Source organism: Scyliorhinus torazame, chromosome 9, assembly GCF_047496885.1.
Source record: "Scyliorhinus torazame isolate Kashiwa2021f chromosome 9, sScyTor2.1, whole genome shotgun sequence".
Classification (NCBI taxonomy): domain Eukaryota; kingdom Metazoa; phylum Chordata; class Chondrichthyes; order Carcharhiniformes; family Scyliorhinidae; genus Scyliorhinus; species Scyliorhinus torazame.
The window spans coordinates 48468379-48494740 of record NC_092715.1 but is presented as its reverse complement, the minus strand read 5'-3'; the positions used below and the strand labels follow the sequence as shown (position 1 = coordinate 48494740).

The window sequence follows — 26362 nt, the reverse complement described above, 5'->3', positions numbered from 1 at the left end:
GCCACGTACAGCAACAGGTCATCCGCATATAGCGACACCCGATGCTCTTCTCCCCCTCGGACCACCCCCCTCCATTTATTAGACTCCCTCAATGACATGGCCAATGTTTCGATCGCCAATGTGAACAACAGGGGGGACAGGGGGCACCCCTGCCTCGTCCCTCGGTACAGTCGAAAGTACTCCGACCTCCGCCGGTTCGTCACTACATTCGCCACCAGGGCTCTGTAAAGGAGCTTAACCCAACTGATAAACCCTCCCCCGAACCCAAACCTACGCAGCACCTCCCAGAGGTACTCCCACTCTACTCGGTCAAAGGCCTTCTCCGCGTCCATAGCTGCCACTATCTCCGCTTCACCCTCCACCGATGGCATCATTATCACGTTTAAGAGCCGCCGCACATTGGTGTTTAGCTGCCTACCCTTCACAAATCCTGTCTGGTCCTCGTGAATCACCCCCGGGACACAGTCCTCGATCCTCGTGGCCAGCACGTTTGCCAGCAACTTTGCATCCACATTAAGGAGCGAGATCGGCCTGTACGATCCACATTGCAGTGGGTCCTTGTCCCGCTTTAGGATCAAAGAAATTGTCGCTTCCGACATTGTCGGAGGTAGGGTCCCCTCCTCTCTTGCCTCATTAATAGTCCTCACTAGTAGCGGGGCCAACAGGTCTACGTACTTCCTGTAGAACTCCACCGGGAACCCGTCCAGTCCCGGAGCCTTCCCCGCCTGCATGCTCCCCAAACCCTTGCTCAGCTCCTCCAACCCAATTGGTGCCCCCAGACCAGCCACCTCTTGCTCCTCCACCATCAGGAATCTCAGTTGGTCTAGGAATCGTCTCATATCCTCTTCCCCCGGGGGGGCTGAGATCTGTACAGCTCTTCATAGAAGGCCTTAAATACCTCGTTTATTTTCGTCGCACTCCGAACCGTGGCTCCCCTCCCATCTTTGACTCCCCCTATTTCCCTCGCTGCCATCCTTTTATGGAGCTGGTGTGCCAGCATCCGACTAGCCTTTTCCCCATACTCATATGTCGCCCCCTGAGCTTTCCTCCACTGTGTCTCCGCCTTCCCTGTGGTCAACAGGTCAAACTCCGTCTGGAGCCGTCGTCTTTCCCCAAGTAATCTTTCCTCCGGGGCCTCTGCGTATCTCCTGTCCACTCTCAAATCTCCCCCACTAACCTCTCCCTTTCCATGCCCTCTGCCTTCTCCCTATGAGCCCTAATGGAGATTAGCTCTCCCCTGACCACTGCCTTCAACGCCTCCCATACTACCCCTACCCGCACCTCCCCGTTGTCGTTGGCCTCCAAGTACCTTTCGATACACCCCCTCACCTTCCCACACACCACCTCGTCTGACAGCAGTCCCACATCCAGCCGCCACAGCGGGCGTTGGTCCCTCTCCTCTCCCAGCTCCAGTTCCACCCAGTGCGGGGCATGGTCTGAAACGGCTATGGCCGACTACTCCGTCACCTCCACCCTCTGGATGAGCGCCCTGCCCAGAACAAAAAAATCTATCCGGGAGTCGGCTTTGTGTACATGGGAAAAGAAAGAAAATTCCCTGGCCTGCGGCCTTGCAAACTGCCATGGGTCCACTCCCCCCCATCTGATCCATAAACCCCCTAAGTACCTTGGCCGCCGCCGGCCTCTTTCCAGTCCTTGATTTGGAGCGGTCCAGTGCTGGATCCAACACTGTATTGAAGTCCCCTCCCATTATCAGGCCTCCTTTCTCCAGGTCCGGAAAGCGCCCCAACATGCGCTTCATGAATCCTGCATCATCCCAGTTCGGGGCGTATACGTTTACCAACAACACCCACATCCCTTGCAGCCTACCGCTCACCATTACATATCGCCCTCAATTGTCCACCTCAATAGTCTTGGCCTCAAATGACACCCGTTTTCCCACTAATATTGCCACCCCTCTATTCTTCGCGTCCAGTCCCGTGTGGAATACCTGTCCTACCCATCCCTTTCTTAACCTGACCTGGTCCGCCACCTTCAGGTGAGTCTCTTGGAGCATGACCACGTCCGCCTTCAGTTCCTTTAAGTGCGCGAACACTCGAGCCCTCTTCACCGGCCCATTCAGCTCCCTCACGTTCCACATTATCAGCCGGATTGGAGGGGCTCTCACCCCCCCCCCCCCCCCCCCCCCCCCCACCTGCTGACTAGCCATCTCCTTTTCTGGGCCAGTCCCATGTCCACACCACCCTCACCCTCCAGTCCCCCAGGCGGGGGACCCCCGTCCCGACCACCTCTTCTATGTCCCATTCCCTTTCGGCCAGTACAGCAGCAACCCTTCTCCGCCCCCCCCCCCCTTTCCCCCCCCCCCCCCCCCGCTAGACCCCTGTCTAGCTTTTTTGCTCCCCCCATGTCACTCCTGTAAGTCAGCTGACACCTGCTGACCCCGGCTACCCCCGCTATCCCATTGATCTCCCCGTGTGGGAGTTCCCCCTCCCACCTTTCTTCCCGCACGCGGGATAAACAAAAAACCCCGAGCTTTCCAAAGCCCGCTCCACCCCCTCTGGCGCAGCTCCTGTCGCGGCCTTGTCTCTCTCCCCCAGCCCATGTAACATTTTCTGCGCGTGATTGTGATTGACCCCCTATAAACAACAACCATCACACATCAAACCTCAAATATCCCCCCCACCCTCACAAACCCTCAGTTAGAGTCCAACTTTTTGGTTTGTGTAAACGTCCACGCCTCCTCAGGCGTTTCGAAGTAATAGTGTTGGCCCTTGTATGTGACCCACAGTCGCGCTGGCTGCAGCATTCCGAATTTCACTTCTTTCCGGTGCAACACCGCTTTGGCCCGGTTGAAACCCGCTCTCCGCTTTGCAACCTCCGTGCTCCCGTTTGGGTATATTCGGATCTCTGCATTGTTTCACCTACTGCTCCGCTCCTTCTTGGCCCATTTCAGGACCCACTCTCTGTCCGTGAACCGGTGGAACCTCACCACCATCGCCCTTGGCGGCTCATTTGCCCGGGGCCTCCTCGCCAGCACCCGGTGTGCCCCGTCCAACTCCAGCGGCCTCGAAGGGGCCTCCTTGCCCATCATCGCCCCGAGCATCGTGCCCGCGTATGCCCCGGCATCGGCCCCCTCCGCTCCTTCAGGGAGACCCAGGATCCGCAGATTCTTTCTCCTCGACCTGTTCTCCAGGTCTTCGAGTCTTCCCGCCCACCTCCTGTGTAGCGCCTCGTTCTGCTCCACTCTCACCACCAGGCCCGAGATCTCGTCCTCGTCCTGACCAACTCTTTTTTTGTACCTCCTGGATCTGAACCTCGTGGGCCTTCTGTGTGATCCCTAGTCCTTCGATTGCCGAAAGCATAGGTGCCAGCATTCCCTTCCGCATCTCCTCGCGCTGTTCCTCGAAGCAATGCTTAATAAACTCCTGCAGCTCCACTTTGTCTCTGGCCGCCGCCATTTTATCTTTTTTCCCCGGTTTTTCCCGTTGCTCCAACTCCTGCAGCTCCACTTTGTCTCTGGCCGCCGCCATTTTGTCTTTTTTCCCCGGTTTTTCCCGTTGCTCCAATGCCACTTTTGTGGCCGTTACGCTTCGATTCCGTTTCATAAAAGTTGGAGGGGGACCTCCCTCTTACCTTCCCCACGGGTTAGTATCGAAAAAAGTTCCGTTGGGGCTCTTCTAGCGAGCCCGAAGGTCCGCGGTAGCGGGAGCTGCCGAATCGTGCGGCTCAGTTCCGCATAGCCGCACCCGGAAGTCCTTCTTGAACAAGTTAAGCTTTCTGCAACTAGATCTCAATAAGATTTGACAAATAGTTTAAAAATTCAGGAATTAGAAATATTTAGGGTTTTTCCGAATGCTGAGAAGACCAAGTCATTGACAACTCCATGTCGTTTACTCACTTTTATCTGTATCGTGGCACCAGATGGTCAAGAACATTCAGTTAAATAACTTTTCTAAAATGCCTGCAAAATCCCTTAGCAGGTGTGGCTCAGCTGAAGTAATGAATTAATTACATTTTTACAAAATAAAACACATATTTTTATCTATAGTATGTGATCTATAGTATATGGGCTTTAATAATTAGATACTGCATTTGACTTGCTGCTTTATTGTTGTTTTGGTTTTGTTGGCATCTGGGACTGCATTAATTTTCAACTGTTTAAATGGGGTTGTATTGGAAAATAGATTGGGATTTACTGGTCTAGATAAATATAGTGTCGTGCATGTGGGCTAATACAAAGCAGGTATTTTTCAGACATGATTCTAAACTAATAGATGTTGAACAGGAATGAGAATTAGTTGTTATGTTGAATTAGGCGCTAAAGGTTTATGACCAGTACAACAAGTATATTCCAAAAGTACATGAAGTCCTTGCACAGATCATTAACATTTAAACATTTTTTAAAAAAAATTTAGAGTACCCAATTCATTTTTTCCAATTGAGGGGCAATTTAGCATGTTCAACCCACCTACCTTGCACATCTTTGGGCTGTGGGGGCGAAACCCACGCAAACACGGGGAGAAGGTGCAAACTCCACACGGACAGTGACCCAGAGCCGGGGTCAAACCTGGGACCTCGGCGCCGTGAGGCAGCAGTGCTAACCTCTGCGCCACTGTGCTGCCCTCACAGATCATTAACATAAGCATTTTATACTATCCTTGGTCAGATTTGGTTCCTTCTCATTGTAGAAGTTGAGAGCCCTTGGAATCTATTCAGAGGAGGGCCACTAGATTGATGTCAAGTTTAAAAGCCCACATTTATCATGATAATCTTAGAGAGCTGGGTCTATCTACTCTCGAAAAACATTGACTTTGGGAAGATTTGACTGAAGAATTTTAATAATGGACCATGTCCATATGGAGAGACTGTTTTCATTACATAGGTTGAAATTACTATTTTTAAAAAAGTATTTTTATTCAACAAATTTTCAACATTTTCATAATACAATATCCAAACAGCCCCAAGAAAGAAACAAACAAACAAGACATGTCCACCCGCAACTGTCAATGGTAACCAATGCTTGAAAATGCATAATAAACAAACCCCAGCAATTGTAGAATCCCTCCTTCATCCCCCTCAGTTCAAACTTTACCTTCTCCAGGGTCAAAAACGGCAGTGGATCCCCCCGCAATGCCGAGGCGCAAGGTGGAGAGGCTGACCTCCATCCCAACAAAACCTGCCATCGAGCGATCAACTAGGCGAAGGTTAAGACATCTGCCCCCGTGCCCGCCTGCAGCTCGAGCTAGTCCGACACCCCGAATATGGCTTCTAGGGTCTGGGCTTCACATCCACATGAAATTGTCCTGAATACCGAATAAGTTGAAATTAATGATGGAACATGCAGATAAGTTTACATTAACACAGATTTTATAGAAAGATTTACTTTTCAGAGAGTACATAGAACATAGAACATAGAAAATACAGCACAGAACAGGCCCTTCGGCCCACGATGTTGTGCCGAACCTTTGTCCTAGATTAATCATAGATTATCATTGAATTTACAGTGCAGAAGGAGGCCATTCGGCCCTTTGAGTCTGCACCGGCTCTTGGAAAGAGCACCCTACCCAAACTCAACACCTTCACCCAACACCAAGGGCAATTTGGACATTAAGGGCAATTTATCATTGGCCAATTCACCTAACCTGCACATCTTTGGATTGTGGGAGGAAACCGGAGCACCCGGAGGAAACCCACGCAGACACGGGGAGGACGTGCAGACTCCGCACAGTCAGTGACCCAAGCCGGAATCGAACCTGGGACCCTGGAGCTGTGAAGCAATTGTGCTATCCACAATGCTACCGTGCTGCCCTTGAGAACAAATAAATCTACACTATATCATTTAACCGTAATCCATGTACCTATCCAATAGCTGCTTGAAGGTCCCTAATGTTTCCGACTCAACTACTTCCACAGGCAGTGCATTCCATGCCCCAACTACTCTCTGGGTAAAGAACCTACCTCTGATATCCCTCCTATATCTTCCACCTTTCACCTTAAATTTATGTCCCCTTGTAATGGTTTGTTCCACCCGGGGAAAAAGTCTCTGACTGTCTACTCTATCTATTCCCCTGATCATCTTATAAACCTCTATCAAGTCGCCCCTCATCCTTCTCCGTTCTAATGAGAAAAGGCCTAGCACCCTCAACCTTTCCTCGTAAGACCTACTCTCCATTCCAGGCAACATCCTGGTAAATCTTCTTTGCACCTTTTCCAAAGCTTCCACATCCTTCCTAAAATGAGGCGACCAGAACTGTACACAGTACTCCAAATGTGGCCTTACCAAAGTTTTGTACAGCTGCATCATCACCTCACGGCTCTTAAATTCAATCCCTCTGTTAATGAACGCGAGCACACCATAGGCCTTCTTCACAGCTCTATCCACTTGAGTGGCAACTTTTAAAGATGTATGAACATAGACCCCAAGATCTCTCTGCTCCTCCACATTGCCAAGAACTCTACCGTTAACCCTGTATTCCGCATTCATATTTGTCCTTCCAAAATGGACAACCTCACACTTTTCAGGGTTAAACTCCATCTGCCACTTCTCAGCCCAGCTCTGCATCCTATCTATGTCTCTTTGCAGCCGACAACAGCCCTCCTTACTATCCACAACTCCACCAATCTTCGTATCATCTGCAAATTTACTGACCCACCCTTCAACTCCCTCATCCAAGTCATGAATGAAAATCACAAACAGCAGAGGACCCAGAACTGATCCCTGCGGTACGCCACTGGTAACTGGGATCCAGGCTGAATATTTGCCATCCACCACCACCCTCTGACTTCTATCGGTTAGCCAGTTCGTTATCCAACTGGCCAAATTTCCCACTATCCCATGCCTCCTTACTTTCTGCATAAGCCTACCATGGGGAACTTTATCAAATGCCTCACTAAAATCCATGTACACTACATCCACTGCTTTACCTTCATCCACATGCTTGGTCACCTCCTCAAAGAATTCAATAAGATTTGTAAGGCAAGACCTACCCCTCACAAATCCGTGCTGACTATCCCTAATCAAGCAGTGTCTTTCCAGATGCTCAGAAATCCTATCCTTCAGTACCCTTTCCATTACTTTGCCTACCACCGAAGTAAGACTAACTGGCCTGTAATTCCCAGGGTTATCCCTAGTCCCTTTTTTGAACAGGGGCACGACATTCGCCACTCTCCAATCCCCTGGTACCACCCCTGTTGACAGTGAGGACGAAAAGATCATTGCCAACGGCTCTGCAATTTCATCTCTTGCTTCCCATAGAATCCTTGGATATATCCCGTCAGGCCCGGGGGACTTGTCTAGCCTCAAGTTTTTCAAAATGCCCAACACATCTTCCTTCCTAACAAGTATTTCCTCGAGCTTACCAATCTGTTTCACACTGTCCTCTCCAACAATATCGCTCCTCTCATTTGTAAATACAGAAGAAAAGTACTCGTTCAAGACCTCTCCTATCTCTTCAGACTCAATACACAATCTCCCGCTACTGTCCTTGATCGGACCTACCCTCGCTCTAGTCATTCTCATATTTCTCACATATGTGTAAAAGGCCTTGGGGTTTTCCTTGATCCTACCCGCCAAAGATTGTTCATGCCCTCTCTTAGCTCTCCTAATCCCTTTCTTCAGTTCCCTCCTGGCTATCTTGTTTCCCTCCAATGCCCTGTCTGAACCTTGTTTCCTCAGCCTTACATAAGTCACCTTTTTCCTCTTAACAAGACATTCAACCTCTCTTGTCAACCATGGTTCCCTCACTCGACCATCTCTTCCCTGCCTGACAGGGACATACATATCAAGGACACGTAGTACCTGTTCCTTGAACAAGTTCCACATTTCACTTGTGTCCTTCCCTGACAGCCTATGTTCCCAACTTATGCACTTCAATTCTTGTCTGACAACATCGTATTTACCCTTCCCCCAATTGTAAACCTTGCCCTGTTGCACGTACCTATCCCTCTCCATTACTAAAGTGAAAGTCACAGAATTGTGGTCACTATCTCCAAAATGCTCCCCCACTAACAAATCTATCACTTGCCCTGGCTCATTACCCAGTACTAAATCCAATATTGCCCCTCCTCTGGTCGGACAATCTACATACTGCGTTAGAAAAGCTTCCTGGACACACTGTACAAACACCACCCCATCCAAACTATTTGATCTAAAGAGTTTCCACTCAATATTTGGGAAGTTAAAGTCGCCCATGACTACTACCCTATGACTTCTGCACCTTTCCAAAATCTGTTTCCCAATCTGTTCCTCCACATCTCTGCTACTATTGGGGGGCCTATAGAAAACTCCTAACAAGGTGACTGCTCCTTTCCTATTTCTGACTTCAACCCATATTACCTCAGTAGGCTGATACTCCTCGAACTGCCTTTCTGCAGCTGTTATACTATCTCTAATTAATAATGCCACCCCCCCACCTCTTTTACCACCCTCCCTAATCTTATTGAAACATCTATAACCAGGGACCTCCAACAACCATTTCTGCCCCTCTTCTATCCAAGTTTCCGTGATGGCCACCACATCGTAGTCCCAAGTACCGATCCATGCCTTAAGTTCACCCACCTTATTCCTGATACTTCTTGCGTTGAAGTATACACACTTCAACCCCTCTCCGTGCCTGCAAGTACTCTCCTTTGTCAGTGTTCCCTTCCCCATAATAAAGCTTTAGAATATGTCACCAACTCCTGCAGGGAAAGTGAATCCATTGCAAGCCTTTGAATGGGAGTTGAATGGGTTTATGGTTGATGCAGGTATCACTGTATACAAAACGTTAGGTGGTCTCTAATCACTGCTTGATTAGGGATAGTCAGCACGGATTTGTGAGGGGTAGGTCTTGCCTTACAAATCTTATTGAATTCTTTGAGGAGGTGACCAAGCATGTGGATGAAGGTAAAGCAGTGGATGTAGTGTACATGGATTTTAGTAAGGCATTTGATAAAGTTCCCCATGGTAGGCTTCTGCACAAAGTAAGGCGGCATGGGATAGTGGGAAATTTGGCCAGTTGGATAACGAACTGGCTAACCGATAGAAGTCAGAGAGTGGTGGTGGATGGCAAATATTCAGCCTGGATCCCAGTTACCAGTGGTGTACCGCAGGGATCAGTTCTGGGTCCTCTGCTGTTTGTGATTTTCATTAATGACTTGGATGAGGGAGTTGAAGGGTGGGTCAGTAAATTTGCAGACGATATGAAGATTGGTGGAGTTGTGGATAGTAAGGAGGGCTGTTGTCGGCTGCAAAGAGACATAGATAGGATGCAGAGCTGGGCTGAGAAGTGGCAGATGGAGTTTAACCCTGAAAAGTGTGAGGTTGTCCATTTTGGAAGGACAAATATGAATGCGGAATACAGGGTTAACGGTAGAGTTCTTGGCATTGTGGAGGAGCAGAGAGACCTTGGGGTCTATGTTCATACATCTTTGAAAGTTGCCACTCAAGTGGATAGAGCTGTGAAGAAGGCCTATGGTGTGCTCGCGTTCATTAACAGAGGGATTGAATTTAAGAGCCGTGAGGTGATGATGCAGCTGTACAAAACTTTGGTAAGGCCACATTTGGAGTACTGTGTACAGTTCTGGTCGCCTCATTTTAGGAAGGATGTGGAAGCTCTGGAAAAGGTGCAAAGAAGATTTACCAGGATGTTGCCTGGAATGGAGAGTAGGTCTTACGAGGAAAGGTTGAGGGTGCTAGGCCTTTTCTCATTAGAGCGGAGAAGGATGAGGGGCGACTTGATAGAGGTTTATAAGATGATCAGGGGAATAGATAGAGTAGACAGTCAGAGACTTTTTCCCCAGGTGGAACACACCATTACAAGGGGACATAAATTTAAGGTGAAAGGTGGAAGATATAGGAGGGATATCAGAGGTAGGTTCTTTACCCAGAGAGTAGTGGGGGCATGGAATGCACTGCCTGTGGAAGTAGTTGAGTCGGAAACATTAGGGACCTTCAAGCAGCTGTTGGATAGGTACATGGATTCCGGGAAAATGATATAGTGTAGATTTATTTGTTCTTAAGGGCAGCACAGTAGCATTGTGGATAGCACAATTGCTTCACAGATCCATGGTCCCAGGTTCGATTCCAGCTTGGGTCATTGTCTGTGCGGAGTCTGCACGTCCTCCCCGTGTCTGCGTGGGTTTCCTCCGGGTGCTCCGGTTTCCTCCCACAGTCCAAAGATGTGCGGGTTAGGTGAATTGGCCATGATAAATTGCCCTTAATGTCCAAATTGCCCTTGGTGCTGGGTGGAGGTGTTGAGTTTGGATAGGGTGCTCTTTCCAAGAGCTGGTGCAGACTCAAAGGGCCGAATGGCCTCCTTCTGCACTGTAAATTCAATGATAATCTATGATTAATCTAGGACAAAGGTTCGGCACAACATCGTGGGCCGAAGGGCCTGTTCTGTGCTGTATTTTCTATGTTCTATGTCTGTTGGCCAACGTGCCTTGTGGTCGCAGATTCCTCGGAATTTGTTTTGTTCATCTTTGGAGCTTGAGTGAGGAGTTTCCCATAATTTACTTTCCTCAAGTTGTCTGAGAGTTTTTAAATCTTTCTTTAATCTCTCCCATGTCGTTACATGATTGCTGCTGGGTGAGAGGAATTGTGATTAATTTTTTTAAATGTTTTTTATTGGGTTTTTTGCACATGGTATATTTACAGGTGTATACATAGAGAAACCAAAAAGCAGGTCATAAAAACAAAATTACTACATAGATAACAAAACCTCTTCAGTAATCGTAAAAAAAACAACGGGTCGGAGAGTAAAAGCTGGGAACGCCGCCCCCCCCCCCCCCCCCGCCCTTCTTTTCTTCTGTTTTTTTTTAACAAACAGAGTACATACAACACCAGCAATTCACAATAAAATTGGGTGGATGTTGCTTGCTTCTGCCGGTTGGTTTTCGCTGTTGTGTGTTTGCTTCTGCTTCAGCCATCCGTCGTTTCTTCCTCCTGTGTTTTTTTTCCTGGTGTCCTGCTGTGTTCGGTATACTCGTTGTCCCTTCTTTTGCTCTCCTCCCAGCTTGTGTTCCCTCACCTCCCCCCCCCCCCCCTCTCACCCCCCCCCCCCCCCCCCCCGGCTCCTCTCTGTTGTTCTTTGCCTCCCGTCCTTTTTGTTTGTCCCCCCCTTCCTTCCTTCTCCCCCCCCCCTCCCTGCCCCCTTTCTCCTCCTACCCCACCCCCTCTCCCTCCCTGCAGCTTCCCTTTCCTTTCTGTTGTGTTTGGTTACCCCTTCTTGCACTGTTTCCCCCCTCCCTCGTGTCTTCCCCCACCCCCCACCCCCGCCCCCCCTTCCTTCTCTCTTCTCATGTTTTGGCTACTTTCCCCTAGCTCTTGGCTAGTTGATTATGTATTTGTTTGTTCATTGGCCACAAACAGGTCCCGGAACAGTTGGGTGAATGGCTCCCATGTTCTGAAGAAGCCATCTTCCGACTCCCGGATGGCGAATTTGATTTTCTCCATTTGGAGAGATTCCGATAGGTCGGACAGCCAGTCTGCAGCTTTGGATGGCGCTGCTGACCGCCAGCCGAGCAGGATTCTACGGTGGGCGATCAGGGAGGCAAAGGCAAGGGCGTCTGCCCTCCTCCCCATGAAGAGATCTGGCTGGTCTGATACCCCGAGGGCCTCCACTTTTAGGCATGGCTCCACCCTCATCCCCACCACTTTGGACATTGCCTCGAAGAAGGCTGTCCAGTACCCAGCAAGTCTGGGGAAAGACCAGAACATGTGGGCGTGGTTGGTCGGGCCTCCTTGGCACCATTCACATCTGTCCCCCACCTCCGGGAAGAGCCTACTCATTCGGGTTCTTGTTAAGTGGGCTCTATGTACCACCTTTAGTTGCGTTAGGTTGAGCCGTGCGCATGTAGAGGTGGAGTTGACCCTATGTAGTGCTTCACTCCATAGTCCCCATCCTAATTTGAACCCCAGGTCTTCCTCCCATTTCCTTCTTGCTGGGTCCAGAACAGTGTCGGCCCTCTCTACCAGTCGTTCGTACATGTCGCTACAGTTTCCTCTAACTAGAATGTTTGCGTCCAGTAACTCCTCTAGTAGTGTCTGTCGTGGTGGTCGTGGGTACGTCCTTGTCTCCTTCCGTAGGAAGTTTCGAGCTGCAGGTACCTGAGCTCACTGCCCTTAGCTGACTGAAATCTCTCCGTCAGTTTGTCCAGGAACTGTGATTATGAGGGTTCTGATGTTCAAATGAAAACTTGACTCTGGAACTCAATGAACAAGTTTTTAATCATAGTTTTATGTTTCTAAGTTAGAGTTGACATTTTGTAGCTCAGGCTGGCTGCAAACGGAGTGGACTCAGACATTGTTATTGGATTCAACACTGTGCTAGACCAGTAGAACCAATGGAATTCTTATCTGGCCTACTGAATGCCAAAATTCTGAATACATATTTTCCAAAGTTGCGACCAAGTTTCCAGTTCTCTATGAGAACAAAGAACAAAGAAAATTACAGCACAGGAACAGGCCCTTCGACCCTCCCAGCCTGCGCCGATCCAGATCCTTTATCTAAACCTGTCACCTATTTTCCAAGGATCTACTTCCCTCTGTTCCCCGCCCGTTCATATATCTGTCTAGATGCATCTTGAATGATGCTATCGTGCTCGCCTCTCCCATCTCCGCTGGCAAAGTGTTCCAGGCACCCACCACCCTCTGTGTAAAGAACTTTCCACGCACATCTCCCTTAAACTTTCCCCCTCTCACCTTGAAATCGTGACCCCTTGTAATTGACACCCCCACTCTTGGAAAAAGCTTGTTGCTATCCACCCTGTCCATACCTCTCATAATTTTGTAGACCTCAATCAGGTCCCCCCTCAACCTCCATCTTTCCAACAAAAACAATCCTAATCTACTCAGCCTTTCTTCATAGCTAGCACCCTCCATACCAGGCAACATCCTGGTGAACCTCCTCTGCACCCTCTCTAAAGCATCCACATCCTTCTGGTAATGTGGCAACCAGAACTGCACGCAGTATTCCAAATGTGGCCTAACCAAAGTCCTATACAACTGTAACATGACCTGCCGACTCTTGTGCTCAATACCCCGTCCGATGAAGGCAAGCATGCTGTATGCCTTCTTGACCACTCTATCGACCTGCATTGCCACCTTCAGGGTACAATGGACCTGAACTCCCAGATCTCTCTGTACATCAATATTCCCCAGGATCTTCCATTGACCGTATAGTCCACTCTTGAATTAGATCTTCCAAAATGCATCACCTCGCATTTGCCTGGATTGAACTCCATCTGCCATTTCTCTGCCCAACTCTCCAATCTATCTATATTTTGCTGTATTCTCTGACAGTCCTCCTCACTATCTGCAACTCCGCCAATCTTAGAATCATCTGCAAACTTGCTAGTCAAACCACCTATACCTTCATCCAGATCATTTATCTATATCACAAACAACAGTGGTCCGAGCACGGATCCCTGTGGAACACCACTAGTCACCTTTCTCCATTTTGAGACACTCCCTTTCACCACTACTCTCTGTCTCCTGTTGCCCAGCCAGTTCTTTATCCAACTAGCTAGTACACCCTGAACCCCATACGACTTCACGTTTTCCATCAACCTGCCATGGGAAACTTTATTAAACGCCTTACTGAAGTCCATGTATATGACATCTACAGCCCTTCCCTCATCAATTAACTTTGTCACTTCCTCAAACAATCCTATTAGGTTTGTAAGACATGACATTCCCTGCACAAAACCATGCTGCCTATCACTGATAAGTCTATTTTCTTCCAAATGTGAATAGATCCTATCCCTCAGTATCTTCTCCAACAGTTTGCCTACCACTGACGTCAAGTTCACAGGTCTATAATTCCCTGGATTATCCCTGCTGCCCTTCTTAAACAAAGGGACAACATTAGAATTCTCCAGTCCTCCGGGACCTCACCCGTGCTCAAGGATGCTGCAAAGATATCTGTTAAGGCCCCAGCTATTTCGTCCCTCGCTTCCCTCAGTAACCTGGGATAGATCCCATCCGGACCTGGGGACTTGTCCACCTTAATGCCTTTTAGAATACCTAAAACTTCCCCCTTCCTTATGCCGACTTGACCTAGAGTATTTAAACATCCATCCCTAGCCTCAACATCCGTCATGTCCCTCTCCTTGGTGAATACCGATGCAAAGTACTCATTAAGAATCTCACCCATTTCCTCTGACTCCACGCATAAATTCCCTCTTTTGTCTTTGAGTGGGCCAATCCTTTCTCTAGTTACCCTCTTGCTCCTTATATATGAATAAAAGGCTTTGGGATTTTTCTTAACCCTGTTAGCCAAGGATATTTCATGACCGCTTTTAGCCCTCTTTATTGCGCGTTTGAGATTTGTCCTACCTTCCCGATATTCCTCCAAAGCTTCATCGGTTTTAAGTCGCCTAGATCTTATGTATGCTTCCTTTTTCATCTTAGGTAGTCTCACAATTCCACCCAACATCCATGGTTCCCTAATCTTGCCATTTCTATCCCTCATTTTCACAGGGACATGTCTGTCCTGCACTCTAATCAACCTTTCCTTAAAAGACTCCCACATTTCAAATGTGGATTTACCATTAAACTGCTCCCAATTCACATTCCCTAGCTCCTGCCGAATTTTGTTATACTTGGCCTTTCCCCAATTTAGCACTCTTCCTTTAGGACCACTCTCGTCTTTGTCCATGAGTATTCTAAAACGTACGGAATTGTGATCGCTATTCCAAAGTAATCACCAACTGAAACTTCAACCACATGGCCGGGATCATTCCCCAATACCAGGTCCAGTATGGCCCCTTCCCGAGTTGGACTATTTACATACTGCTCTAAAAAACTCTCCTGGATGCTCCTTACAAATTCTGCTCCATCTACGCCTCCAACACTACATGAGTCCCATTCAATGTTGGGGAAGTTAAAATCTCCCATCGTGACCACGCTATTGCTCCTACATTTTTCTATAATCTGTCTACATATTTGTACCTCTACTTCACGCTCGCTTTTGGGAGGCCTGTAGTAAAGTCCCAACAATGTTACTGCACTCTTCCTATTTCTTAGCTCTATCCATATTGCCTCAGTGCTCGAATCCTCCATCATGCCCTCCTTTATCACAGCTGTGATATCATCTCTGACCAGTAATGCAACTCCTCCACCCCTTTTACCTCCTTCTCTGTCCCTCCTGAAGCATCTATACCCTGGGATATTTAGTTGCCAGTCTTGCCCTTCCCTCAGCCAAGTCTCAGTAATACCAATAACATCATATTCCCAGGTACTAATCCAAGCCCTAAATTAATCCGCCTTACCTGCTACACTTCTCGCATTGAAACAAATGCACCTCAGACCACCTGTCCCTTTGCGTTCATCATCTCTTCCCTGTCTACTCTTCCCCTTAGTCACATTGAGTTTATTATCTAGTACCTTACTGGCTTTAGTTGCTGCCTCTTTACTGACCTCTAACTTCCTAACCTGGTTCCCATCCCCCTGCCACATTAGTTTAAAACCTCCCCAACAGTGTTAGCAAAAGCACCCCCTAGGACATTGGTTCCACTCCTGCCCAGGTGGAGACCATCCGATTTGTAATGGTCACACCGCCTCCAGAACCGGTTCCAATGTCCCAAAAATCTGAACCCCTCCCTCCTGCACCATCTCTCAAGCCATGTATTCATTCTGACTATTTTTGAATTTCTACTCTGACTGTCTCGTGGCACTGGTAGCAATCCTGAAATTACTACCTTTGAGGTCCTACTTTTTAACTTATCTCCTAACCCCCTAAATTCTGATTGTAGGACCTCATCCCATTTTTTACCTGTATAGTTGGTGCCTATATGCACCACGACAACTGGCCGTTCACCCTCCCCCTTCAGTATATCCTGCAGCCGATCTGAGACATCCCAGACCCGTGCACCCGGGAGGCAACATACCATTCGGGAGTCTCATTTCCGACCACAGAAACGCCTGTCTACTCCCCTTATGATTGAATCCCCTATGACTGTAGCCCTGCCAGTCTTTTTCCCGCCTTCTGTGCAGCAGAGCCAGCCATGGTGCCATGAGCCTGGCTGCTACTGCCTTCCCCTGGTGAGTCATCTCCCCCAACAGTATCCAAAATGGTATACCTGTTTTGGAGGGAGATGACCGCAGGGGACACCTGCACTGCCTTCCTGCTCTTTCTCTGCCCTTTGGTCACCCATTCCCTGTCTCCCTTACCAATCCTAATCTGCGATGTGATCAACTCACTGAACGTGCTATCCACGACCTCCTCAGCATCGCAGATGCTCCAAAGTGAGTCCATCCGCAGCTCCAGAGCCGTTATGCGGTCTAACAGGAGCTGCAGCTGGACACACTTCCCGCACATGAAGGAGTCAGGGGCATTGGCCGCGTCCCTGAACTCCCACATTGAGCAAGAGGAGCATAACACGGGTCTGGGATCTCCTGCCATTTTTACACTCCCAACAGTAAGTTTTTAAAAAAAAAATTACTCCCCTTCTCAGCAAGCACTCACTCAGCAACCACTGCGCCCCGCACGATTACACCTCAGGGAAAAGAAAAACTACTTACCAGTCACAGCCAATCACTTACCTGCAGGCTGTGATGTCACGGTTCAACCTCTTTCTACTTCTACCTGCCCTCGAGTCTCCCTCTTGATCTTTACTCGGCTGGGATCCTTACAGTGATTGTCATTTTTTTTAGTTAGGGGAGGAGATAGGGAGGGAAACACTGAGGAAGTGTTTCAGGTTTAACTGTCACTTGACAACAGTTCCTCCACAAACCACCTTTTGAATGCAGTGATCGCAATGCACGGATGCAAATTTTCCACACAACAGCCAATCAGCAGCTCTGCTTACTGCCCTCTGCTGGATGCTTGCCTTGACTTGAACACCGAGGGTGTCTTGCTCAGGTACACTTTCTGGATGCAGTGACTGAAATGCACAGATGCAAACTTTCCCCGCAACTGCCAATCAGCACCTCCACTCTACTGCCCTCTGCTGGATCTATGTTTTAATGTAGGATGCTATAACCTGAACAGAGAGCTGGATTCATTCAGGGTTGAACTGGACACCAAATGTTCTTGGTTGTAATTTTTGATAGAGATAGGGAAAGGTGGTGAGGCCGGTGTTGTGTAGAAAAAACATGATTAGAGCGGTGAAAAGGATTTAAAAAAAAATCTAACTTCATTCAGACAGACTATCTGACACAATCAGGATAGAGTTTAGAATTAATATATTACTATATTAGGAACACACTATAAACTATCAAATAGAATACGAGTTCTGTAGACAATTTAGAAAGATTTTCGGTAATAACAGAATTCTACTAATAGAACCATAGAATTCACACGGCGTGAGAAGAAGCCATTCAGCCCCATTGAGTCTGCACCAACCCTCTGAAAGAGCTCCCCTACCTTGCACCCCCCCCCCCCCCCCCATCCCCGTAACTGCCAAAATCCCACCTAACCTGCACATCCTTGGACACTAAGGGGCAATTTAGCATGGCAAACCACCTAACCTGCACATCTTTGGACTGTGAGAGGAAACCGGAGCACCTGGAGGAAAGCCACGCAAACATGGGGAGAACATGCAATCTCTACACCAATCACCCAGGACCGGAATTGAACCCTGGTCCCTGGCGCTGTGAGGCAGCAATGCTAACCACTGTGCCACCATGCTATACCCATCATGTTGGACGATTTTAATTATCCTGTGGCAAATGTTAGTAGTTAAAATGATGAAAGATTCTTGGAAAGCATCCAGGCTGTTTCTTAATCAGTATATTGTATGTCCTACAAGAATACAATGCTTGATCAAGTTTCAGATATCATCACAACACAAGTAAAGCAACCTGAAGGTCGGAGAACATTTGCAGGAGAACAGTAAGCAACACGGTAGCATTGTGGATAGCACAATTGCTTCACAGCTCCAGGGTCCTAGGTTCGATTCCGGCTTGGGTCATTGTTTGTGCGGAGTCTGCACATCCTCCCCGTGTGTGCGTGGGTTTCCTCCGGGTGCTCCGGTTTCCTCCCACAATCCAAAGATGTGCAGGTTAGGTTGATTGGCCATGATAAATTGCCCTTAGTGTCCAAAATTGCCCTTCGTGTTGTGTGGGGTTACTGGGTTATGGGGATAGGGTGGCGGTGTTGACCTTGGGTAGGGTGCTCTTTCCAAGGGCCGGTGCAGACTCGATGGGCCGAATGACCTCCTTCTGCACTGTAAATTCTATGATAATCTATGATTTGGAAAATAGTGACCCTAACCTGCTTATGTTCACATTGGTGATATGCAAAGTTAAAGATAAAGCGGTTGAAATTATAAATTTACTCACTTCCAGAGCACGCAGCTCAAATTGGTTGGGAAACATTGCATACCTGCAATTTGATATTTTGGGATTAAAATTCAGTGGCAAGATGCAACCAAAATTCTGGAAAATAGGCTGAGACTTAAATGTACTCGATCTGGTTTGTGTTGGGAGGTCGTAGGTCAGAGACTTTGCGTGCCCTCAAAAAGCCAATGAAACAGAGGGGCAGGATCCTTTACAAAGGAAACAAATGAGAGATGTGTCAAGCAATTTTTGAGGGGTCTCCAACGCCCCTCACATCAGCCTGAGAACCAAGGCCATAACGTGCACCATATCCAAATTGTGCTGGGGGCTAGTTGTTTATATTTAAATTAGGTAATTCCTCCATCGACCCCATAAAATGTGGTATCTGGATTCATGGCTCGAGGGTTTCTTGGGGCCATTTAGGTATGGGGATGAAAAAGATACATTTGGAAGACATTCTGACTAATTCTAGAGAAAAAATAATATTCTTCTGCTACCTCAAGAGCTGTGGTACTAATTTCATTGCCATAACCTCCTTGGGGAGAGGCGCTGGCAGGGAGGATGGGTTTGAGAACCAGAGGTTACAATGTCGTAGCTCTGTTATCATTCAGCACTACCATTGAGCACTGGGATGGTGGGATCACTGAATAACTTGTCCAGCCTTTGGAACTTCTAAATGACACTACTTTAATGTGCAATCATTTTGTTCCCAATAGGAAAACGGCTCAAAGAATCCAAGACTCTCCTATAGCTTGCAGGACCTATTCTTCATGCCTCGCATGTTAGACTTTCACAGAATTTCATATACACTTAATGATCTGAAAGACAGCAGAGTAAGTTGGTGCAAAATATTAAAATGGCAATAGCTGTAGTAAGAAATATTGGAATGTTAATTTCTATTAGATTTTATATATTTTTAGGCAGCAGAATGTCATTGGAAGGTGCCTTACAGAAAGGTCAGCAATGATACAAATTGCCAGATCAAGGCTCATTTAAAGGTATGGACAACTTACCAAGCATTGATTCCTTTTAAAATTAGTCTTGTTCTGAATTAAACAAAAGCAATAAAACAGTAAATGTAAAAATCATGACATAACCTTCAGCCAATTACCTAATTTAACAATCAATTTGCCTTCAGAAATATTTAATAAGTGAATTATTGTTAGCATTTGAATATCACAGATCATAGAATTGTTACAGCGCAGAAGGTGGTCATTTTCCTCACCGTGTCTGCACCAGCTCTATCTAGGGCATCTACTCTATCAAAAGCCCTTTACAGTTCAAAAACTTCTACGAAACCTCTTCGTACCCATCTCTACTCCAAGGAAAATAACTACAATATTTTATGTCTCTCCTTATAAGTTTAACTTCCCAATCCTGGTGAATTTACACTGTACATTCACAATGACATTAATTTACAATGATACTGGGAAAGAATTCCATTTAAAAATACACTTTCTTGTTGATACACAGCTTGCAACTAGTCATTTAAGGCAGGCATTGTCAAACTCGGGGGTGTCTTGTGAGAATACCTTTAAGAAATGGGTGTTTAAGAAATGTACCTTTAAGAAATGGGTGTTTATCAGTGATGTCAGAGGGTGGGTGGAGCTGAGTTGTCTGTCAGCTTTTTACTTTCATTTTTGAGCAAGCTGCAGGGTGTGTTTTAGTTTTGTTTTCAGTGTTGGAGCTGAAGCCAAATAGAGCAGGTGTACTGTTGATCTCTCTGCCATGAAAAGACTATCTCTTGATCATTTGGTGAATTCAGAATTATAAATGTTCTCAGCAGTGAATATAAACCTAATGTGCTTCTGTTAAAAGGTGTTTCTTTTGTCTTCTGGATGTTGCTTGGGAAGTTATTAAGGATTACTTAGTGTTGTGTTCTTTGGGGGTTGTATTTGAATTGATGGTTGCTAAGATGTTCAATGTATGTTTTAAAAAGGTTAACTTGAGTTCATAGAATAAACTTTGTTTTGCTTTAAAAAATACTTTTCCATTTCTGCTGTACCACACCTGTAGAGTGGGCCGTGTGCTCCCCATACCACAATCTATTAAAAGTTGTGTGTCAGGTGAGCTCCATGATACACTTTGGGGTTCTCTAAACCCTGGCCCATAACAAATTGGGGGCTCGTCCGGGATAAAAGTCTATCTATTGAATTGGCTTAGTGAACTTAAAGACAGTGAGGGGTGAGCATATTGTGGTTGCTTTTCAGGTGTGGAATTCTAGTTTAAGTAGGGAGTGTGTTGTGGACAATGGCTCTTTCAGATGCTCTGAAGTTTTTGGGGGTGGAGATGGTCATACCCAGTACCTTACGGATAGAGACTAAAAGCAGACTGTTAGATTTGGCAAAAACATTGCAGTTAACATTACCTGACAAAAGACGAAAATGTGAGGTAATTATGGTGGTGGCTAAGCATGTAAAGTTGCCTGAGATACAGTTTGACTCATTGGAAATGGCAAATATTCAGTTACAAATTAAACAAATGGAACATGAGAAAGAATTAAAGCAGCTTGAATACGAAAGAGATGAAAAAGAAAGAGAAAGAGAGAGGAAAAAGAAAAGGAGAGAGAAGAAAGGAGAAAAGAAAGATTAGCCCTAGCAGAACAAAAAGAAAGAGAAAGGGAGATACAGATCAGGGAAACAGATAAAGAGAGTGAGTTTGAACTTCAGAAAATAGCAATGAAACATGATAGTCAGTTAAAATTGGCCGACGTAAAGGGAAACGTACAGTTGGATGATAATGATGAGCATAGTGAGAAAGAGCGTAAAAGTCAAAGGCTTGGTGGGGAGCTATTTAAATATGTCCAAGCATTGCTAAGGTTTGACGAGAAGGAGATGGAAGCCTTTTTCATTTCATTTGAGAAGGTGGCTAAACAAATGAAATGGCCACAGGACATGTGGGTATTACTGATTCAAACAAAGCTGATAGGTAGGGCTAGTGAAGTGTTTGCATCACTACTTGTGGAGGTATCTGGGATGTATGAGGAGGTGAAAAAATCCATCTTAGGTGCATATGAACTAGTGCCTGAAGCCAATAGACAAAGGTTTAGAAATGTAAAGAAAGAATTTGGTCAAACATACATGGAGTTTGAAATTCTCAAACAGAATAATTTTGATAGGTGGATAAGGGCTTTGAAAATAGACCAAACGTATGAAGCTCTCAGAGAAATTATGCTTTTGGAGGTGTTTAAAAATTCAATTCCTGATGCAGTGAGAACCCATGTGGAAGAGCAGAGGGTTAAAACTGCGCGGTCAGCAGCAGAAATGTCAGATGATTCTGAATTAGTTCATAAATCAAAGCTTGGTTTCCGACATCAGTTTCCGCCTGTGAGGGATAGAAACTGGGGACATGAGAAATACTCAAGTGGTAAAAGTAAAGGTGATCTGATGGGAGATAATAAGGAGAGTGTACCTCAGATTAAAAAAGAAATCCAGGAGGGTGACAGAGACATGAAAAGTTTCAAATGTTTTCACTGGAATAAACTAGGCCATGTAAAGTCACAGTGTTGGTGGTTGAAGAAAAGCACTGGGAAGGCTGATGTGGTAAAACAGGATAAGGCAGTGGTGTTTGTGAAGCGAAGGAGGTGCAAAAGATTGTGCAGCCTGATCAAGAGGTGATTGATAGGAAGGTGCCAGATGTCTTTACAGAATTTACTTGTGTGGGTAAAGTTTACTCATGTGTATCAGGAGGAGCAGGTAAAGAAGTCACAATTTTAAGAGATACGGGAGCTAGTCAATCTTTAATGGTAAGAGATGAGGAGTTATGTAGTTTGGGAAGAATGTTGCCAGAAAAGGTAGTAATATGTGGAATTCAGGGTGAGAGGAGTAGTGTTCCATTATATAAGGTAAGGTTGGAAAGTCCAGTGAAGAGTGAAGTGGTAGTAGGAGTAATAGAGAAACTACCTTGTCCAGGAATACAGTTTATCTTGGGTAATGATATAGCTGGATCGCAGGTGGGAGTGATGCCTACTGTGGTTGATAAGCCAGTGCAAAATCAGACAACTGAAGTGTTGAAGGACGAATATCCTGGGATTCTTCCGGATTGTGCAGTATCAAGGTCGCAAAGTCACAGGTTAAGACAAGAGGAGAAATCAGAGAGTGAAGATAAAGGTGAAGTGCAATTATCAGAACCGATTTTTGATCAGATGGCTGGAAAATAACAGGTGGAGGATGAGGCAGATATTTTTAGTTCAGGATAATTGGTGGAGATACAACAGAAAGATGTAGAAATAAAACGGATGTATCAGAAAGCATACACGGAAGAGGAATCTGAGTGGATACCAGAGTGTTATTACTGTAAACGTGATGTCTTGATGAGAAAATGGAGACCTTTACATATGCAGGCAGATGAAAAGTGGGCAGAAGTTCATCAAGTAGTATTGCCGGTAGGGTATAGAAAGGAGGTGTTGCGGGTTGCACATGAGATACCAGTGGGAGGTCATTTGGGAATAAGGAAAACTCAAGCTAAAATACAAAAACATTTTTATTGGCCTGGACTACATAAAGATGTAGTTAAATTTTGTCAATCATGTCACACATGTCAAGTGATAGGGAAACCTCAAGCAGTGATAAAACCAGTGCCCTTAATATCCATTCCAGCATTTGAGAAACCTTTTACACAGGTCCTAATTGATTGCGTAGGACCGCTTCCTAAAACAAAAAGTGGGAATCAATAACTTTTGACGATAATGGATGTGTCTACTATGTTTCCAGAGGCCATTCCAGTACATAATATTACAGCTAAAAATATTGTGGAGGAGTTACTTAAATTCTTTACGGGCAGCATGGTAGCATTGTGGTTAGCATAATTGCTTCACAGCTCCAGGGTCCCAGGTTCGATTCCCGGCTTGGGTCACTGTCTGTGTGGAGTCTGCACGCTCTCCCCGTGTGTGCGTGGGTTTCCTCCGGGTGCTCCGGTTTCCTCCCACAGTCCAAAGATGTGCAGGTTAGGTGGATTGGCCATGCTAAATTATCCGTAGTGTCCAAAATTGCACTTAGTGTTGGGTGGGGTTACTAGGTAATGGGGATAGGGTGGAGGTGTGGGTTTGGGTAGGGTGCTCTTTCCAAGAGCCGGTGCAGACTCGATGGGCCGAAAGGCCTCCTTCAGCACTGTAAATTCTATGAATATGGACTACCCACATAATTATAATCGGATCAAGGATCAAATTTTACCTCAAGGTTATTCAAAGAAGTTATGGATAGCTTAGGAATAAAACAATTTAAATCAACTGCGTACAATCCTGAATCACAGGGAGCATTAGAAAGGTGGTATTAGACATTAAAGACAATGTTGAGGGCTTATTGTCACGATTATCCAGAGGATTGGGATAAAGAAATTCCATTTGTACTGTTTGCAATTAGGGATGTACCTAATGAGTCAACCAAATTTAGTCCTTTTAAACTAATTTTTGGTCATGAGATAAGAGGACCACATAAATTGATTGAGGAAAAATTGGTGAGTGAGAAATCGGAAATTACATTATTGGATTACATGTCAAATTTTAGGGAACAATTAAATAGAGCAGATGGATTGGCTAGACAACATTTAAAGGTTGCACAAAATGCAATGAAACGGGTAGCGGACAGAAAATCCAAAGTTCGTAGTTTTGCCAGTGGAGATAAAGTTTTAGTATTGCTACCAGTGGTAGGTGAACCTTTAAAAGCAATGTTTTGTGGACCTTATCAGATTGAAAGGAAATTAATTGAGGTGAATTATGTGGTAAAAATGCCGGATAGAAGGAAGACTCACTGCTTGTGACATGTGAATATGCTTAAAAGGTACTTTGATAGAGGAGAGAAAAAGGAGGAGGTTTTAATGATTCTCACTCAAAGTGACAAACCAAATCCAGATGACTTGGAATTTGACATACCTCAAATTAAGTTGGAAAACGAGGATGTTCTTAAAAATTGGGATAAATTGTTGAGTTACCTTCCAGAGGAAAAACAAACTGACCTGAAAGAGTTATTGATATCACGTGAGCAAGTTTGCAGAGATAAATTGGGAAGTACTAAAATGGCTATACATGATTTGGATTTGGGAAATGCTGTTCCATTCAAACAACATCCATATAGACTTAACCCTTTAAAATTGGCACAGGTTAACAAAGAGATTGAGAGTATGCTTAAAAATGGCATAATTGAAGTGGGTTGCAGCCAATGGAGCTCACCCATAGTGATGGTGCCTAAACCAGACAGTACCCAACGGTTGTGTGTGGACTATAGAAAGGTTGATGCAGTTACAAGAACGGACTCTTATCCAACCCACGTTTGGAGGATTGCATTGAGAAAGTGGGACAATCAGCTTTTATTTCCAAATTGGATTTACTTAAAGGTTACTGGCAGATATCTTTATCCGAAAGGGCGAAGGAGATTTCAGCTTTTGTGACTACAGATGGTATATACCAATTCAAAGTTATGCCATTTGGCATGAAAATCTCCCCAGCCACATTTCAACGGTTAACTAACAAAGTTGTTTCAGGATTACCCAATTGTGCGGTGTACATCGGCGATCTGGTAATTTTCAGCTAGACATGGAAAGAACATTTAAAACATCTGATGGAGTTATTCGATCGACTTCAGGAGGCAGGTTTGATGATAAACCTAGCCAAAAGTGAATTTGGAAAAGCCCAAGTCACTTTCCTTGGCCATGCAAATGTACAGGGTCGAATGGTCACACGGGATGTGAAGACAACAGTTATTGAGCAGTTTCCGATACCCTCAAGACGACGGGAAATAATGCAATTTCCTGGCATGAGTGGATTTGATCGAATATTTGTGAAAAACATTTATAGCGTGGTTGCTCCACTGATGGACTTGCTAAAGAAACGGTGAAAATTTCAGTGGACAGCGGAGTTTCAACAGGCATTTGACTGCCTGAAAGCTGTGATAACCAATGCTCATGTTTTGGAGAATTACAAGGGACTCTATGATCAGATTGAACTAAAGTATCTGACTTTAAAGAGAAATGCCAAGGCATAGGGAAATGGATGGATGGTGCAGAGACCTTCTTGTTCAAAGAGACTGTCGTTGAGAAGGATTTCAGTTGGAGGAACAAAAAAAAAAAGGACTATATTATTATACTTGCTTGCGTGTTGTTTTTTGAAACTAAAAAGTATATTTACTGTGTGCATTTCTTGAAGGATAGTGAAAAGGTGAAAACTGAAACCATCTTGAAGTTGATAGTTTTTTTTTGGGGGGGGGAGGTGTCATGTGAGAGTACCTTTAAGAAATGGGTGTTTAAGAAATGTACCTTTAAGAAATGGGTGTTTATCAGTGATGTTAGGGTGTGGGTGGAGCTGGGCTGTCTGTCAGAATTTTACTTTTGTTTTAGGCTGTTTGCTGCAGGGTGTGTTTTAGTTTTGTTTTCAGTGTTGGAGTTGAAGCCAGACAAAGCAGATGTACTGTTGATCTCTCTGCCGTGAAAAGACTATCGCTTGATCATTTGGTGCATTCAGAACTATAAATGTTCTCAGTAGTGAATGTAAACCTAATGTGCTTCTGTTAAAATGTGTTCCTTTTGTCTTCTGGATGTTGTTTGGGAAGTTATTAAGGATTATTTAGTGTTGTATTCTTTGGGGGTTGTATTTGAATTGATGGTTGCTAAGATGTTCACTGTATGTTTTAAAAAGGTTAACTTGAGTTCATCGAATAAACATTGTTTTGCTTTAAAAAATACTTTTTCATTTCTGCTGTACCATACCTGTAGAGTGGGCCGTGTGCTCTCCATACCACAATCTATTAAAAGTTGTGGGTCAGGTGAACACCATGATACACTTTGGGATTCTCTAAACCCTGGCCCATAACAGGGGCGTGACCCGCGGGTGGGTCGCGTGCGGGTGTCGGGAAGGTCACGGAGCCGTCCGTCGCGGCGCTCCCGATCGCGTAGGTCCGCGCGCAACAGCCGCAGCAGCCGGCTTTTAATAATGCCGGCTGCAAGCGGCCTCCAAAATGGCCAGGAACAGATTTTTACAATTCGGACGCACTGCGCATGCGTGCCTGATCATCGGTGCGCATGCGCAAAATTTTGCGCATGCGCACCGATGACCGGGGGCGCATGTGCAGTGCGGCCGCATTTTTAAAAATATGGTCGCAGTCTTTTTGTTTCAAGTTCGGGAGGCCAAAGGGACCAGAGGGACAAAGGAAC

The 26362-nt window shown here is 45.8% G+C and overlaps 1 protein-coding gene across 2 annotated transcripts in view; it reads left to right on the top strand.

Moving 5' to 3' along the window:
• The window catches only part of LOC140429174 (uncharacterized), a 254567-nt gene that overhangs the window by 9252 nt on the left and 218953 nt on the right, over positions 1–26362 (top strand). For both annotated transcript variants that reach the window (XM_072515841.1, XM_072515842.1), the window contains exons 3-4: positions 18937–19053; positions 19141–19218. In XM_072515841.1, the coding sequence (XP_072371942.1) occupies positions 18937–19053; positions 19141–19218 (195 nt within the window). The remainder of the gene's footprint in view (positions 1–18936; positions 19054–19140; positions 19219–26362) is intronic.